General features: G+C 40.7%; 2 protein-coding genes across 2 annotated transcripts in view; both read right to left on the reverse strand.

The window, feature by feature from the left end:
* DEK (DEK proto-oncogene) overlaps window positions 1-18,860 on the reverse strand; it is a 34,459-nt gene extending 15,599 nt beyond the window's left edge. The window contains exons 1-5 of the mRNA XM_050941681.1: window positions 18,669-18,860; window positions 16,245-16,376; window positions 14,901-15,002; window positions 14,209-14,318; window positions 3,229-3,323 (exon numbers count right to left, since the gene is read on the reverse strand). Of these exons, the coding sequence (XP_050797638.1) occupies window positions 3,229-3,323; window positions 14,209-14,318; window positions 14,901-15,002; window positions 16,245-16,365 (428 nt within the window). The 5' untranslated portion in view covers window positions 16,366-16,376; window positions 18,669-18,860. The remainder of the gene's footprint in view (window positions 1-3,228; window positions 3,324-14,208; window positions 14,319-14,900; window positions 15,003-16,244; window positions 16,377-18,668) is intronic.
* Window positions 1-18,983, reverse strand: part of TPMT (thiopurine S-methyltransferase) — a 270,354-nt gene that overhangs the window by 79,283 nt on the left and 172,088 nt on the right. The gene's annotated exons all lie outside the window — the stretch shown is intronic.

The following is an 18,983-nucleotide window of genomic DNA, read 5'->3' on the forward strand; positions in this document are numbered from 1 at the left end:
GCAACTAGATTTCTGCAGAATAACCAGAAAGTGAAACTCATTGTTCTAGCTTCATTGTACAAGATGAGCAAAGAGAAGAGTAATAACCAATGAAGACAGATTTGAGCTAAGAATTTCTTTGAACCTAACAGGGTCCCTTTAATTTGGCTCCCAATGTCCTAAAAGCAGAGGTAGGCAACCTATGGCACAGGTGCCGAAGGCAGCACGCAAGCTGATTTTCAGTGACACTTACACTGCCTGAGTCCTGGCTACCAGTCTGGGGGGCTCTGCATTTTAATTTTAAATGAAGCTTCTTAAACATTTTGAAACCTTATTAACTTTACCTACAACAGTAGTTTAGTTATATATTATAGACTTCTAGAAAGAGACCTTCTAAAAACATTAAAATATATCACTGGCACGCAAAACCTTAAGTTACAGTGAATAAATAAAGACTCGGCACACCACTTCTGAAAGGTTGCCAACCCCTGCCTTAAGGTAACAGGAAAAACAGTATTATCTCCCACTATACTTACTGAGTTTTGAATGACAGCCAAGAACAGATCATGGCTAGATCATACTGGAAGAGACAACAGAAAGTGTCTGTTTCTACCTTTGCAACATTCATTCCAAATCCTTCACCCCAAATCCTTCACCCACCAGACAAGATGGTAAGTAGATACACGTATGCACCTAGCTACTAGTGCTGACAGCATTCCAAGAGTTTAGATTATCCCTGGTTTAGAAGTATTGGTAGTAGCCCCAGCAGCTATTTTTTTTGTCAGGGTCCACATTTTTTGGTCAAGGTCTAGACTCCAGAGAAAACAATATAAAAAACTACAAGATTTTTTGGTCTGTTCAAAAGCCTCTGATGGTTTGAATTTGGCCCCCGGTTCTCCCATTATGACAGGGTTGACTTAAGTTCTCTAGTTGATATGCTGCACTGATAAGGAAAACATGAGTAGGTACGGCTTAAATACACTTGTTGCATTAGTGTTGATTTTTTTAGCCTCACAAAAGTTAGAAAACAGATGAAGGCTTCTATGGCAACCAGCAATATTATTGTTGGTATGCATTATATTAGAGCCTTTCATGATATGATCAAAAACCTCAACAACATATCCCCAAATATTTCATCAACATGGGATTAAATGGTCTGCTATGAAATGATTCTGAACAAGTGTAAACGCTTTTAATGCAAAACATCCATATTGTGAATTACATAACTCCATATAAGTGTTTATACTGTACTGGAAGAGGTATCTATGGATAAAGTAATTATGTTTGGTAGGGTGCAAGACAGTGAGTATTAAAGTGCAGCTGTATTATGAAGAAGGTTGAAGAGGTCACTGAGGGATTCTATGCTCATTTGTGTCAGTACCTTCCATACCAAGTTCAGCTTATAAGTAATAACTCCAGTTGCCTGTACTGTCAAACTCAATGTGCTGTTTGAAGCTTAAGCTCATTCTTTCTGCTTTGCTTTATCCTTCTTCACCATATGAAATTCTGCAGACCAAATATTGTACTCAGTTATGCTTGTCCAACCCTGTTGAAAATAGCGAGTTTGCAAAGGTGTACAGAAGGCAGAGTTTGGTCCTGCAATCAGAATGTAATTAATATTACAGTAGAATTTCCCCACACAGTTGTATGTATAGACTCTTCAGTGCTGAAGGGTGTAAAAACTTGTCAGTAGAGCAAGCAGATAATCAGATGTACTTAGACCTAAAATAACACATGTGCAACTGCTTTTTCAGAGGAGGATTTTAAGAATTAACATGGAAATTTTGTTGAAGAGGATTAGCACATCAGATCAAATGTACATCAGCTGCTTTTCATATTAGTCACGAGTGTGAATATGCAAAAGTGTTTATACCCTATAATATTTTGCATATCTAGGGTAATGTAAATGTCCTCCAAATCAACCTGTTAAAGATTAAGATTTTCATCTTTAGAGTTTGCCATGATTTGTTATGTAGCGCTATGAATATTTGATAAGTACTAACTTTTAAAATTAAACTCTTGGAAAACTGCATGTCCTAGGGAACTAGAAATAGAGAGAGAACAAAACTCTGCAAGTTATGGGCGTCGTTCCACTGATTTTCTGCAGACCGAAGAAAGTAAAGGGCAAAACTTTCAATTTAAAAAGTCTGCTTGCTCTTTCCACTTACCAGAACTAACTTCAAAATAGAAGACAGTAAATTGTCTTGAATTTGAAGCCAGACTGAAATAGCAGCACAAAGTAGTTGTGAACTTCTCCCATTCTTAACAGAGGAGTTAATTACAAATTTAAGTGTTAAAAAAAATCAAATCATTTTGCAGTTACATTTCTAACAGAAACATGCAGCTACTGTTCTTATTTGCACATATTTTCAGGTCTTGGCATACATTTGAAAGGAATAAGGCTGCAATTAAATATGCAAATAATCAGAAATTTTTTTAGTCCTGAAAAGGACTTCCCCATTCAGACACGGAAGGATGAATGGCAATCCCTTTGGAGCCAAAGGAGTTCCTTCCTCAACTATAAGGGCTAGTGAACAATATAGGTGTACCCCTTGTCATGAGTTGCATGTGGTGCCCTCAAAGCATTTTGCTTAACCTTGGGAAATAAACCCGAGTCTCTCACTGGTCAGACCAACATGCTACTCACAGCAGTCTTGCCATTCCTCGTGAAATAATTAGGTGGAATGGAGAGCATTGGGGCCAACTAGACCTAGAAGTGTGGGGGCTGCATTGTCCAAACCCAACATTTACAAGTGGTACAGCGAAAGGAAGATCAGAGCTACAGAAAACTAAGGATGACAGTTCTGCTTCTTGGTAGACATTTGCTAACATCCAGAGATTACATAAAATACAAGAGGAAATTATTTAAAGCCTTCTACATGAAGTTCAAGCCACTCTGGTGTTGAAACTTCATTACATATGTTTTTTCTAATCTCTAGAAAAAAATTACAATACGCAACAGCAATTGTTTTCCAGTACAATCCTACACCATTACGATTAAACCTGCATCTGAAGTTAAAGAGAGCGTATGTCTAATGAAACTAGTTCTTTAGAAATGTTTAAATGTGATTTGAAACAATATTTAGAACCTATTAAGAAATCAAATGTTTAAGCTCAGCTCAAAGACAAAAAGCAGGGCTCTAGAAAACAATCCCTCATCCTTAAATGTAAATTACCTGGAGCAAACCTTAGAAAATAAGTGTAACCAGCATGATTTAGCTATATTAAAGTAGTTATAGAAGTCATTACTTTTTTAGCATTTCTTCCTTTTTTTTATACTGATCACTTCCTTTTTCAAATGGAAACCCGCTGAACTGACCCACATTCTTCTTTAATGAGGCAACCTAAAACAGAACACATTGATTACGTCTCATTAGAAACAGTTTCATAGATTACATGCAGCAATGTTTATTCAGCTAATTGTTAATACTATATGAGAAAGTTTGTTCAGATGCTTACATTCAAAAAGGCATACAGAATTAGGACATTATGATCAGCCATTGTATAGTGTTGTAAAACGTATGAAAATACTTGAGTATTCCTGTATTTGAGACAACGTGAGTGAGGTAATCTTTTATTGGACCAACTCCTGATACTGAGACAAGCTTTCAAGCTTATACAGAGCTTTTCTTCAGGTCTGGGAAATTTCCTTAGGCCAGGTCTACACTAGACACTTCTATCAGTATAACTACGTCGCTCAGAGGTATAAAAACCCAAGCTATGCTATGGCTTATGTTAGAAGAGGTCAGATCAGATGGGTCTGATGGTCACTGCTGGCCTTCAGCTCTATGTAGTACTACTATAGCGGTTCCACTCCCAACACGTGCAGCCTTTTGCCAGTGCCTAAGAGGCAGAAATTGGTTGGTCTGGTTTATTGCATAAGTTGAGTAAGCAGCATAAAAAGTAAAGAACAGACTGGTTTTGACTGTGCTGTTTTACCTTATTAATTTAAAAAAATAAAAAAATATCACCTTACCTCTGCCCTCTTTGAGCAATGCCACAGTATGTGCACACACACTGGCCCTTAGCACCATAATATTCAGGAGTTTCCAGATCCTGGTGTATCTATACCAGGGGTGTGCAACCTGTGGCTCTGGAGCCACATGCAGCTCTTCAGAAGTTAATATATGGAGATATACTTATCTCATAGAACTGGAAGGGATCCTGAAAGGTCATTGAGTCCAGCCCCCTGCCTTCACTAGCAGGACCAAGTACCGTCCCTCACAGATTATTTTGCCCCAGATCCCTAAATGGCCCCCTCAAGGATTGAACTCATAACCCTGCATTTAGCAGGCCAATGCTCAAACCACTGAGCTATCGCTCCCCCCCCCACCCCCAATATGCATCTCCTTGTATAGGCACCGACTCTGGGGCTGGAGCTACAGGCGCCAACTTTCCAACGTGCCAAGGGGCGCTCACTGCTCAACCCCTGACTCTGCCACAGACCAGCCCCCACTCCACTCCTTCCCACGCCCTCTCCTGAGCCTGCCGTGCCCTCACCCGAGCTTCCTGCACACCACGAAACAGCTGATGGGGAGGTGCGGGGAGCAGGCGCTGATCAGCAGGGCTGCCAGTAGGTGGGAGGTGCTGAAAGGGGGGTGGGGAGAGCTGGTGGGGGGGGCTGCTGACATATAACTGTGGCTCTTTGGCAATGTACATTGGCAAATTCTGCCTCCTCAAGCTCAGGTTGGCCACCCTTACTCTATACTCACACTTAGACAACTACCCAGAAAGAATACATGTGCAATATATAAAGTGTACAATGTACATAAAATGTACAGCCATTTTACAGACTGGGTGGTGTGATTCTGCTTGAGCTAGCATGCTTAAGATCAGTACATCAAGGATAGCACAGGTGGTGGCTTGTGGTAGCCACTTGAGTACAAACCCACCCAGACCTCCTGGATACGTACTTGGGCGGCTATCCTGATCAGCTGCCTCCGCTATTGCGGTTATACTGATATTTTTAGCATGCTAGCTTGTGTACATCTACGTGAGCTAGGAATCAGATCTCCTGCCTCAAATGTAGATATACGATTACTGAAAGGATACAATCTCAATCTACATTTTCACTTAACCATCATGACTTAATTGCCATCACAAAGACTTGGTGGGATGAATCTCATATTGGAATATTGGTATAAAGGGGTAGGTATGGTTCGGGAAGAACAGGCAGATAAAGAGAGGTGCTTTTGCATTATACATGAAGTATACATAGGCTTGTTCTGATGTCCAGAAGGTGAGAGGCAGACCAGTTGAAAGTCTCTGGGTAAAGATGAATGGTGAAAAAACAGAGGTGACATCATAGTAGACATCTGCAGACCCTCAGAACAGGAAGAGGAGTTGGACAAGGCATTTCTAGGACAGACAAATATCCAAAACACACGATCAGCCCTCAGCTGTTTTCTCTGGAGTAATATGGCCCTTGCCACTTTACGAGTTCTACAGCCCTGATCTACCCAATGGGACTCAGTGCTCAGTCTAGAAGATACCATGTCAGAGGTGCATAGTTTTGCAGTTCTCAAACTGTGGATTTGTGTCTCCAGAGATAGCATGTTTGTTAACAGCAAAAATGGTTTTAAATAAATAAATAATATAGAGGTGAGAAATAACAGACCTCAACCCTCTGTAAATTTGTGTACACAGAGTCAATCCCTTACCTCTCTCAAAAAGTGCAAAGTTTCAAAAAGTTCAATGAATAGAAGCTTGCTGGGGATGGAATAGATCTGGACAAGAAGAAGTATGGCAATAAATGTGAGAAGAGAGGGAGGGACAGGCAGTAGAAACAAAAGTGAAATTGTTTGAGCAGAATATTCCAGAACTCTTGAAATCTTTCTGAGCGTAGCCTTCATTGATTTGAGATCTACCATACCATTCTCTCACTAGAAGAGAAAACCTATAATGGCAGCAGGCTGTAAAAGAGACCCAGTTTGGGAATATTTTAATGAAGTTCCTCGACTTGTGGGTAAGACAGGCACACATGCAAAATGCAAACAGTGCAACAAAGAAATGCAAGCCCTGGTTGCCCGAATGAAAAAACATCATGAGACGTGTTCCTTCTCAGGAGGAAGCTGTGCTGAAGATGATGAAAGGAACATGTCTGAACACGCATGATCTTCAGGTAGGTAAACTTTTTTATTTCATACTTTTCTTCTTAAGGACTGCCTATATTCCTTCTGGACTATTCTTGAATTCTCATGTTTGAGCAAAAAAATATAGTTATTACTCTATGGTACTATCATTTTAGAAGCAGTTGTGATAAGAATCCATCTTCAACAAACAAGATTCTGAAGACTATACACCTTCAAGATCACCATCATTTTCTATAGTTTCAGAGTTATCTGCCAATGATAGTGTTTCAGTCACATCATGTATGTCACATAGCCACAGTATATCACTTGCAGCAAAAAAGAAAAAAAAAACTCCATTATCCAGAAACAACCTTAGATAAGTGTGCGATAAGAACCAGCAGATTACAAAAAAAGGTAAATCGATGAAAAAATTGCCCAGTTTGTTTATGCAACAAACTCTCCTTTCTGTATGAATGAGAACCCATACTTCATTAACATGGTTAAGTCATTAAGACCAGGATACAGTCCACCCAACAGAGCAGATGTCACAGGCAAATTGCTGGATAAAGTGTATGAAAGAGAAATTGCGCAGTGTGCAAAAGGTCTAGAGTCTTGTTAACCTGAGTCTTGATGGGTGGAGCAATATCCACAATGATCCTGTTGTATGTGCTTGTGTGGAATGTCTTCCTTACAGAAACAATTGATGCATCAGGAAATGCACACACAGCAGAATACTTACAAGTAGCAGCAGTAAAAGCTATCAAACTGTGAACAAAAATTCAAGTGTCTAGAATGCAGCTTGATCACGGACAATGCTGCAGATGTATCCAGGATTAGAAGAAATTATTTAGAAGAGAGTCCCAAGCTAATAACATATGGTTGCACTGCTCATTTGATGCATCTCCTAGCCAAAGACTTCAGTGTTCCAGAAATAAAGGCTAATGTTGTTAAAATTGCAAAATACTTCCGTAACAACCACTTTGCAACCACTGCTCTGAAAAAAGTAGGAGGAACCAAGCTAAACTTTCCCACAAGAAGTGCAATGGAACTCAGTAGTGGACTATTTTGAGCACTATATCAAGAACTGGCCTAATCGGATGACAGTTTGTGAATAAAATCGTGAAAAAAAAACAGATGGCATTGTCAGAGCCAAAGTTTTCAAAGTTGGGCTTAAGAGAAATGTTGAACACATGCCAAGTACCCTGAAGCCTATTTCTGTAGCCTTTAACAAAATGCTGGGAAATAGCTGTTTTATTGCTGATGCTGTTGAAATTTGGAAGTAACTGAGGGCTTGGCTACACTTGCGAGTTACAGCACAGTAAAGGAGCTCCAGATGCACTAGCTCACTACCCGTCCACACTGGCAAGACACATAGAGCGCTCTGACTCCACAGCTAGAGCACTCCTGGTACTCCACCTTGGCGAGTAGAATAATGTTTGATGCGTCCTCGCTGGAGTGCCCTAGCATCAGTGTGAACGAAGTGTTGCATTACTGCGCTCTGATTAGCCTCCGGAAATGTCCCATAAACCCCTTAAGGCAGGTGGCCACTCTTGTCATTGTTTTGGATATGCCCTTTGAAAGCTCCATTTGACAGCCGGCATGTTTATCTGCTCCGAGACAATGCAATCATTACTGTGGAATGCTGAGAGAGAGAAGCGGTGGGGAGGGGAGAGAGAGGTCTGCTGCCGTCTGAACTTAACAGACAGCATGCCGACATGCTCTCAGCCCCCAAAAAACCCACTCTCTCCCCACCAGCATACACACACCACACTCCCAGTCACACTCCACCCCAGCCCCCCATTTGAAAAGCACGTTGCAGCCACCTGCATGCTGGGATAGCTACCGCAATGCACTACTCTCTGTGGCCGTTGCAAGAGCTACTAGTGTGATCATGCCAGTGCACTGGCAGCTGCCAGCGTGGACAGACTACAGAGCTTTCCCTACTGCGATCTACGAAGGCTGGCTTAACTCAAGTGCTCTACATCTGCAAGTGTAGCCATGCCCTGAGTGAGATCTTAAAAAGAGAAATATGCAATGACAGAGTTAAAATACAGGCATTAAAAAAAACAAATGGGACAAGCACTATCTCCAGCTCATTTTCTTGCAAATATTCTCAATACTCAGTACCAGGGTCAAACCTTAACAGCTGAAGAAGAGGATTTCGCTATGACGTGGACATCCAGCAATCATCCCTCCATAATGCCAACTATAACGAACTTCAGCGCTAAGGGTGAACCATTCAAGAAATATATGTTTGCTGATGATGTTTTAAAGAAAGTCACACCAGTGAACTGGTGGAAGTCACTTAAACACTTGGATTCAGAGACTAGTGAAGTCATGATCTCACTTTTAACAGCAGTAGCTTCTTCTGCAGGTATAGAAAGAATAATTTTCTTCCTTTGGACTAATTCATTCCAAACTGAGAAATCATTTGGGACCTGAAAAAGCAGGAAAGCTTGTTTTTCTTTTCCAGATTATGAACAAACAGGAAAATGAAGGTGAAGATGACTGAGTTAGCTGCAGAAGCCAATATTTTAAGTTTCTCATGTTGACCTGGCTTACACAGTCTATTTAATTTGTTTGGTTTTTTAAAAAAATAATATTTCATTTAACTATTATAGTTAAGAACAAATTTTAACAGAAACAAACCTGATTTAAAAAAAACTTGAATGTTTAACTAAATTCAAAAATTCATATGCTTGTTTTGTTAAAATATTATGTTTGCTGTTGAAGAAAAAAATCCAAAATACATAATGTTCTTTTAGTTAAATAAAAGAATTTAAATGTCTGGTGATGTTCTTTTCCTGATACAGCATGGCAAGAAAATACTCCAAATATTAATGATTAACCTACTGAATTGGAGATAGCTCATCTCCCAATGACTTCATAAATATCTGCTTCATTTATCTTTGGTAAATGAAATAACCAATCATTTATTTTCTGGTATAGCTGTAAAGCTAATCTGAAAAGTTTTCAAAATAAATCACTTCAAAAATGTATAGAGTGTACCTTCTAAAAATGAAACCTACATCTATCTCTGAGCTGTAAAGACTATGTTTCAAGGTTACAACCACCAACAAGATGCACTTTTATGTAGAAATCCATGACTAAATCAAGCCTTCCTGACTAGTGATTTAAATCAAATCCACTCTAAAAGAGAAGAAGAATAGTAAGAGGTCAATATGGCTCCATGGGCCCTCTTTAATAACCTGAAAAATCAAAGAAGAATCCTACAAAAAGCGGAAACATGGATGAATTGCTAAGGAAGAGTACAAAAGAATAGTGCAAACATATAGGCACAAAGAGTTATACCTAGAAAGGCACATAAAGAGCAGGAAATGCTTCTCTGAATAAATTAGGAACAATAAAAAGATGAGAGAAAGCATAGGTCCTCTACTTAGTGAGGAAAGAGAGCTAACTGATGACATCAGGAAGGCTGAAGTGTTTAGTGCTTATTTTGCTTCAGTCTTCACTAACAAGGTTAACGGTGAACAGATACTCAATACAATTAACAATGGGGAAGTATGACCCAGGAACCTCTTGATGACAATTGGGAGAAGGCACAGGGGATGCACAAAGTTTTACAGGGATCCCCCTGGATCAGATATATGAATAATAATTCACTAAAGGGTGGCATATGAGGTAAAGAGCCATTTAACAACTGGTCACCTTAATCACTTGTGAAACATATGTATGGATAACATTTAAGTCGTTACATCTCTAAACTGAAAATTATGTTTGCAAGGCAGATAAGCAAGTGAAACCTATCTAAGGAATGTTCGTTTCAGGCAGGGTGTAACAGATATTTATTTCCCTATCTGGTGTAGCAGGTATCTTCCACTTCACAATTCATGTCTATTTGCATTCTGAGCCAAAGGCTAATCAGGAGTTTGCAATTTCAATAAGATATGAAAACTACAGGAAAACACAACCGGGGGGAAGGGGGGTGTTTGACACCATCCTATTTATGAATAAGGACAATGGATTGTTCTGATATATCTTGGGGTGCATACACCCAGAATATTTCACCTAGCAGGCAAGCTGACATCATGTTTGTCTCATGAATGGAAGGACCTGGCTGTAAAACACTAGGACTTTGGGATGAGCATTGCCCTAAGACACAGAAGTATCTAGTCAGCATTTGAATCTCTATATTTTGTTAAGTAAACTTTACTTGTTTTCTTTTCACTACCAAATTATCTAAGTGCTGTGTCTGTAACACAGAGCAGTGATCGAAGATGTAACTGGTAAGTTGGGTTGTACTATTCCCCTGGGAGCTGCAAATCTGTAAATATTATGAGTGTCCAGTGGATCAGGGGCTGGACACTCAAGGGAGACATTTGGAGGCTGCCTATTGCTAACTTGTAAAGGGGCAGTGGGGTCTCTGTAGGCCTAGATGGAAGTGCTTGTGTTGCCTGTGGCTGATGGAGTTGGGAAACTGACACCCAGCAGGCAGAGACAAGGCTTCCTCATGATAAGGGTAGGTGCCTCCCCAGGAAGCATGACAGAAAAGAACGCAAGCTAAAATAGGGAAAGAGCAAGTTTTAAATGATATGTAGATAAATTAGATGTATTCAAGTTTGCAGGACTGGATGAAATTTATCCTAGGGTACTTAAGGAACTAGCTGAAGCAATCTCAGAACCCTTAGCAATTATATTTGAGAACTCATGGAAGATGGGTGAGATCCCAGAGAACTGGAGAAGGGCAAACTCATAACTACCTATCTTTAGAAAGGGGAACAAAGAGGACCCTAGGAATTATTGAGCAGTCAGCATAACTTCAATACCTTGAAAGCTACTGGAAAAAACTAAATCAATTTGTAAGCACCTGGAGAAGGGGTTCTCAAACTGGGGGTCAGGACCCCTCAAGGGGTTGTGAGGTTATTATGTGGGGGGGTCACCAGCTGCCAACCTCCACCCCAAACCCTGCTTTGCCTCCAGCATTTATTATGGTGTTAAATATATATTTAAAAAAAAAGTGTTTTTAATTTGGGGGGCAGGAGGGTATCGCACTCAAAGATTTGCTATGTGAAATGAGTAACCAGTAAAAAGAGTTTGAGAGCCACTGACCTAGAGGATAGCATTATTAAGATCTGTCTAGAAAAAATTATGCCAAACCAACCTAATTAACTATTTAGCAGATTACTGGCCTAATGGATGGGGGAGAGGGATGACAAGCAGGAGACAGATCTTAATTTTAGTAAGTCTTTTCACCCAGTCCCACATGACATTCTCATAAACAAACCAGGGAAATGTGGTTTAGATCAAATAACTAAGATGGGTGCATAACTGGTTGAAAGTCCATACTCAAACAATAATTATCACTATCAAACTGGAAGTATCTAGTGGAGTTCCACAGGGCCAGTCCTAGGTCTGATACTATTCAATATTTTAATTAATGGATTTAGATAATGTAATGAAGCGTATGGTTATAAAATGTGGTAATGACACCAAGCTCGGAGGGATTGCTAGCATTTTGGCAGACAGGACCAGAATTCAAAACAACCTTGACAAATTAGAGAAATGGTCTGAAATCAACAAAATAAAATTCAATACAGGCAAGTGCAGAGTACTTCATGTGGGGGAAAAAAAAATCAAGTGCATAATTACAAAATGAGGAATAACTGACTAGGTGGTAGTACGGTTGATAAGGATTTGAGAGATCACAAATTGAATACAAGTCAACAGTGTGATACAATTGGGAAAAACACTAATATTCTTCAGTTTATTAACAGGAATGTCGTATATAAGACAAGAGAAAGTTGTCCTGCTCTTCCTGGCACTGGTGAGCCTCAGCTGGATTACTGTGTCAAATTTTGGGCTCCACACCTCAGGAAATATGACAAACTCCAGAGGAGAGCAACAAAAATGATTAAAAAGTTAAGAAAATATGATCGATAAAGCAAGATAAAAAAATTAGGCATGTTTAATCTTGAGAAAAAAGATGACTGACAGGGACTTTCAAATATGTAAAGGGCTATTATAAAGAGGACTGATCGATTGTTCTCTATGTCCACTGACGGTAGGACAAGAAGTAAGAGGCTTAATCTGCAGCTAGGGAAATTTAGGTTAGGGGAAGTTCTGGAATCTCCATTGGAGGGTTTTTGAGAATAGATGGTCCAAACACTTGTCAGGGATGGCCTAGGGTTTACTTGTCCTGCCTCAGCACAATGGGCTGCACTTGACCTCTTAAGGTCAACTCCAGCCCTACATTTCTATGATCATTAAAGCATTAGAATCCTTTCATATTCCACCAAACTGCTGACAATATAACTTTGTAATAAGAGATTTATGCCCTACTACTGATATAACGCACAATTCTTTACTGAAATTATGCATACAGGATCCTAAAGGTACACATACAGCTCTTCTCTCGGAAGGTGCAAAACACAGATTTCCTCATATAATCACAATTCTGTCTAACACCTCAAAGTAATCCACAAATGTCCTTGTATCAAACACACTTTTGCCAAGCAGGCCCAACTAATGACTCCATCATTCGCTGTAGGTACTCCTAACACACTGACTGCACCTGTAGTGTATGCAAATAAATCCCATGGCTACTGCCAGCTCCAGGGAACCAGAAGAAAGGTGGTGTGGGCAAACTCTACCCTCATCCACTTTTTGTGCTTTAATGATGTCAGATGGAATCCTGTGAGTGAAAGTGAATAGGATGTAAAAGGCAGTGAAGGATTTGCACGTTTCAGCAACTCTGGATTTGGCTGATTAAAGGTATATGCGTTAACAGGGTGTATTGGGACATTGCTGGAAGAAGACAGAGTTAAGGTGGCATGGACAACCTTAACTTTGCATTGCCTGGTCTTCTGTAGTTTGAGTTTTGCTCAACTCAGCGTTCTGCAAAGTGTTAATGCATTTTTATGCCATTTAATGATGGCAAGTTTTAGACTTTTATTTTTCGATTCCTGGATTCGTGTAAGTATTTTTCACATATTTTCTTGCCCTTTAAAATAGCATTAAGTTTGACTTTCAAACTTCCATCAATAGGCTTGTCTTCACTAAGGAACTTTTGCAAATGTGTCCCACCATTGCTAACACCAGTTCAGCTATACCACTGGTTACAACACTGAGAGCTCTACTTTAGAGCGGAAGCTGATCTTTTAAACATTCGGTCATCTACATTTGTTTGAAGCAATTGTAGTCAACTGGATGCTTAAAACTACAGCAGCTTGTCCACACTAGGGCTCCTTCAACATTGCTACCATCAATGAAGCTGACCCCAGTGTTAGCAACGATAAGAAATCTTTGCAAAAATTTCTCCAATACATGAAGCTTAAGAATAAGTGCTTCTTCCATATCTCAAAACATCTCCTTTAGAAATAAAGTCTAAAGTATTAGATTAATCTCCCTTCTTATGGGTGACGCTCCCCACAATATGAGCCATGATCCAACCCTCTTCACACCCCCACATCAAAACTGAATGTATGATCATTAGCACATAAATAGTTCAGAAACAAATTTGCTACTGATGAAAGTTAAGATCATTTGGAACATTTTCTGTGCTAGCAAATTATTTTTCAAATTTCAAGTTTTTTACTTTTGTATTTTCTCTCTTTAAAGAGATTAGTCATGTAAATTACATTAGTTTAAAGGGGTAACACATCAGCTTGAAGTGTGATCCGCCTCAAAAGGCAAGTTAAGTTGTTTCAGGTACTTCATCTACCCAAGTCCTGCAAGTTTTTGTGTTTTTTCAGACAATTTTTTTTGGGGGGTGAGGGGGAAGAGGGGGAGACTAGGCTTTTGTTTTGTTTTAAATAAAAAAAAGTGTCCTCTTCCCCTCAGTTGCTGTATGAAAGTGTCACAAAATATGAAGAGACCACATAGGAAGAGACCACAGTGAAATCAACTATGCATGTAGTGCTCAAACGCACGGGGTAAACAATTTGAAGAACTGAGAAAAAAAAATTCTGTGTTTGTAATCTTAGATGTTATTCTAACAATGGTAGATAATTATAATTATGTGTGAAATCCTTTAAGTGACTATGTACCTTAATGCTAACATTCTGTGGGCACGCATTTTAACTACGTAGCTTTTAAAAAGACACACATGTCCACTTGGAAAAGCAAGGATACATTATACATGTTTTACTCTACCAAAAGAGCGTTAATATCATGCAAAAGATGGACTTAAAGGACTTACTGTGCCTGGCCTGTTGTAAAGGAGTTTGTGTAGATTTCTGAGTTCATCTGTTTTCTTCTTACTCAAAAAAAACTGTATCCTTTCAATTTCGCAAAGTTTTTGTCCCTTTCCTGAAAGGGTTAAAGCAAGTTATGTTGCGTCTCTCATTCATGTTCTTCAAAATGACTTTTGTTTATAACTTGTAGTATCTGTTTTAAATACAAGTGTTTAAAATTGAAATATTTGAGGTAGAGGAGGAAAGTTATTTTACTACTAGACCAAAAACTTCAGATGGCAGATGACTGCCTGTTTACTGTGTCTATCGTAATTAAATAACTTGCTAGCCATCTTTATATTATTCCTTTGTTACCCAATGCTGTGTGTCTAAACAGAGGTTACATACACTTGCACATTTATTCTCAGCAGCTCTTGCATTCACAAATGGTGACTATATATCATGTGCCTGCCCGAGATCAGGTAAAAATTTACTTTGTTCAAATATTTCAACATTGTTGATGGACAGTTACACAAACCTCTCCACATTTGTAATTTTAATAGCCACTCTTTCCATAAAAAGAAATCAACACCCTATTATAAGATTTACAGTGGCTCAGTTATCTTATCTATGATTCATAATTTAGTCAGCTTAAGAAATTTCAGTATTCACTACTAGTTAGAACAATTATAGTTCTGAAATAAGTGAACAAACTTGCCTGGTGTAATTGTAAAAGGTTCCCTTTGTAACGAGGATACCTGCATGGTCAATCTCTCTACTTTTTTCTTCTCTCTCTTCCCTTCAACAATGAGACTCTTTTCTGCAAAAGACAGTTTCCCATAAGTATAACATTTCACAAATAGTGAGACAAACACTGCAACTGCATTGCTATCATATGGAGAGAAGGGGGAGAATTTCAACATATCTCAAGGTATCAGTTATAGTATTCTAACATGCAGTAGAAGTACCTAATTAACTTAAAAGAGAGATTGCACAAAATTTTAGTGTAAAATGCTAGTCTGAACTAACAAGAAGAGCCCCAAACATCATCTTATGATTTACGTAACCACGAGACTTTACAGAACTGATTTACAACTAACTGGAGCCACACAAGCTGAACTATACATACAGATATGATAAAAGTAGGTTTGAATATAATCTCTTTCCAAGCCTATTGATGAGACCTTATTTTAATTACGTTGTAGTATCCCAGCCACACCCCAGGATTTAGAGCTCCACCTTGTCAGGAAACAAGAAGTGAGGTAAAATGCTCTTCAGTTTGGGATGGAGTGAGGTGCCTTGGTTCTGAAAGATTATCTGAGACTAGATTTCCAGTCCTACTGTATCAATATTGGCCATCTACAACAGAGTTGAGTACCACACTGGTCCAGAGCAGTGTGGAACTATTAGGATTGAGCCTTAGTCAATACCTATCATACCATAGGCAGTAATAGTGGGTAGACACACATGAACTTTCCTTCTCGGCAGATGAAGAAGGCGTCCCCTATTAATGTGGCCTTCTCTTGACAACAGAGAAGTAACTTTTTGTTCAAGTGAGCTGCTCCTTATAGCTTCCATTGGATTCCCAGAATAGAAACTACTTGTAAGGCTCCTTCATGCTCCTTTTGTCTTCAACTGTAATCTCCTCCTCTGCCAAGTACATAGGAACCAGGAATTTCTTATCCCTGGACTGCCCACCACAATAACATCCATTACATGGATACAATGTAAGAGTCCATGTGATGCTTGCTTCAATTGCAATAACAAGGTCCACTGAGACTCCTCTCATATGGAGATTGCCATATAGTTAGTCACATTAAAAAAGGAAATTATTTCCTAAAATTAAGTTCTGGGGAAGCTTAATAAAATAAACTTAGATTTTCATGTTAGACATTAGGAAATATCTGCACATAGAGCCATGCCCCCTTTTTCATTCCCAAAGCTATTCTAGTTTGTTACATTTCCACTCATCCTTGAACAGTGATTACTCCAAAGAATTATTGCAGAATATAACCTGATACTTTAACCCCTAATTCAGCCCTTTCTTTGCATGTTTACCTACCTTTTTCTTCCTCCTCCTCTTCCTCCTCTTCCTCATCACTCTCATCAACTTTGTTTTCAGTTTCAGGTTCTCTCTCATCTGTCTGTTCAGCAGACATTGTATCATCTTTTGAGGAAGACATGGTGGGTGGCTCTGTGGAACACAAGGGAACTGTCATTTTTATTACAGCATCTAAAAAAAAATTCTTGAATCTATATAGGCAAGGCAGAACTCATTTTTTTAAAATAATTTTGATGGGTAATATTGGGTTTTAAGCTTTATTTTAAATATTTTCAGTTGTGGCAAATTACGGAGGGTCAGACAATTATGTAATGGCAGGGATTCAAAAAGTTAAAGCATTGTAACCATTAAAATACAAACTGTCAACATTATTCAAAATATACACAGTAAATATCCTTAAATCAAACTCTAGTACATTTTCAAGCAACATTTTTCTTACTTTGCCTACCTGTAAATTTAAATGATTATTGATAGAAATATTTTTTTCATCCCTGTGTGTTTGTACAGTGCAACTGAGGTTTACTGACATTTACCAAAAAAACCTAATTTGTCCAAGTCTAAATGTATCTACCAGACATTTTTGTTGGATAAAAGTCCTGTCACAACATTACTGGGATGTTTGAGTACTTTAGACTGACTATTTGATGCTATAAACACAAATTCAAGTAACCTAAAGAGGAATATGGACAATTTTTCACATCCTCCTAATGCAGGTCTGGTCATTTTTTGTGACTCTGCAAATACTTGACTAAAGAACAGCTCATTTTAAAGAAAAAAAGTTTTAGTTAGAAGAAATGGCAATGTATCAAATCCTTCCAGACATGAAGGTCTCATAGTCTGCATCCTGAACTACCTACAGACATACCTACTGAAAGCAGTAACATTGCATTAACATAGCTTAAAGCTGCCGACAAAATATCAAGACTTAGAAAATACAAATGCTTAAAAAAAACCCCACAATCTTCATTATGCCACATCTCAACTAAGGAATATATACTTCTGCTTTTGGTTAAACATGAATATTGACCTAAGTTTATGTTGTCATATAGTAAGTACACACTCACATAAGGAACGAACAAAAAACAATTTAGAGGTGTACATGCTGCTTTTGGAACGATAACTGGGTGAAATTCTAGGTTGCATGTGTTATATACAAAAGATCAGATGAGATAATCTAGTCTGATCCTTCTGGCCATAAAAATCTATGGCTCATCAATCACATATTAGTGCAAAAGTGGCGAGCCTGAGAAGGAGCCAGAATTTACAAATGTACATTACCAAAGAGCTACGGTAACACGTCTGTGGTCCCCTATCAGCTCCCCAAGCCTCCCACTCACTGGCAGCCCTGCCCATCAGCACCTCCCCCTTCCTCCCTATCAGCTGTTTCCTGGCATGGGGGGGGGGGAGCCAGGGCATAGCAAGCTCAAGGGAAGGGGCAGGAAAGAGGGGCGTGAGAGCAGAGCCTGTGGCAGACCCAGGAGTTGAGCAGTGAGCACCCCTCCGCACATTGAAAAGTTGGTGCCTGAGCTTTTAAAGTGAGGAAAAACTTGGGAGTACAGTAGTCTGGAAAGGTTGAGAACCACTGCTATTCAGAGATGTTGTGGCCGACGAAGGGACGGAGGAGGAGAGAAGACTTTTCACACAGTTTGCCAAACGAGATGCTTAATGAGCAAATTGAGAAGTAACTTTTCAATCATTTGTGTTGTTACTCCAATTCGAAAGAGAAAAGAAAATCGAACTCGGCCCCGGAGGCACCCCTCGGGGCATTTTCAACTGTTCAGCTTGTTCACGCAACTCAAAAGTGGCAGCAATTTTAAAGACGTAGCCAAGCCTCCTCTTCTGCAATACTCGAGTCACTGGAGGTTACCTTGCTTAACTCAGCTTTGAGCAGGGACCAGTGTCGGGGATGGAGAATGACCCGCACGCACTGACAAGGCGGGGTGGCCGCTGCAGCGTGTGCTCTGCGGGACTGATGACCCTGGCTCACGGGGATGCATCCGCTCCGCAGGGCAGGACGGGAGGGCTCAAGGCGCCCGGACGCTGCAGGGAAGCGCAGGTCGCCCCGCGCTGTGGCTGGGGAAGCAGCGACCCCGAGCGGGGCGGGGACCGGGGCAGGACTGGGGGGGGGGGGGGGCAGGAAACCCTTCAGGCGGGAACCACAACTGGCCGCAGGGAGAAATAAGGGCGGCCAGGCCCGGCCATCAGAGACCCGGAGCGGGGGTGGCAGCGGGGGAGAGGCCCGGCGCCCGCCGGACTCGGCTCGGCTCCCCCAGGCTCCCGCACAGGGAGCAGGCCCGGCCGGGCTAGGTCCCTGCTAGGCCGGCCAGTCGGAGTGACTCCACCCACGCCAGGGATCCGGGGCTCCCACAGGCCTCTCGCCCCCAGAGCCCCTGGCTGCGCCCCGTGATCACAGCGGACCCTTGCCGGGGCCGCGATTCACCCACCTCGGCTCGGCGCTGCCCGGCGGGGTCCGGCTCCTTTCGCCCGTGTGGGCGGCGGCTGGAGGCGACAGTTCACAATTACCGGGATGGGGGCGGGGACAGGCGCGCGCTCCACGTCTCGCGCTCACACTCTCCCCGAGGCCGGAATCAACAAGGTTTTCAAAATGGCGGGTTCTCGGTGGGGGGGAAGGGAGCGGGAAGGCGGCAGCCAATCAGCGCCCAGAACCCAAGTCGTCGGCTGGAGGGAGTGAAGCGAACCAAAGACGAGCGCGCGCGCCGGTGGGCGGGACGATGGCCG

This window comes from Gopherus flavomarginatus, chromosome 2 (assembly GCF_025201925.1).
Source record: "Gopherus flavomarginatus isolate rGopFla2 chromosome 2, rGopFla2.mat.asm, whole genome shotgun sequence".
Taxonomy (NCBI): Eukaryota; Metazoa; Chordata; order Testudines; family Testudinidae; genus Gopherus; species Gopherus flavomarginatus.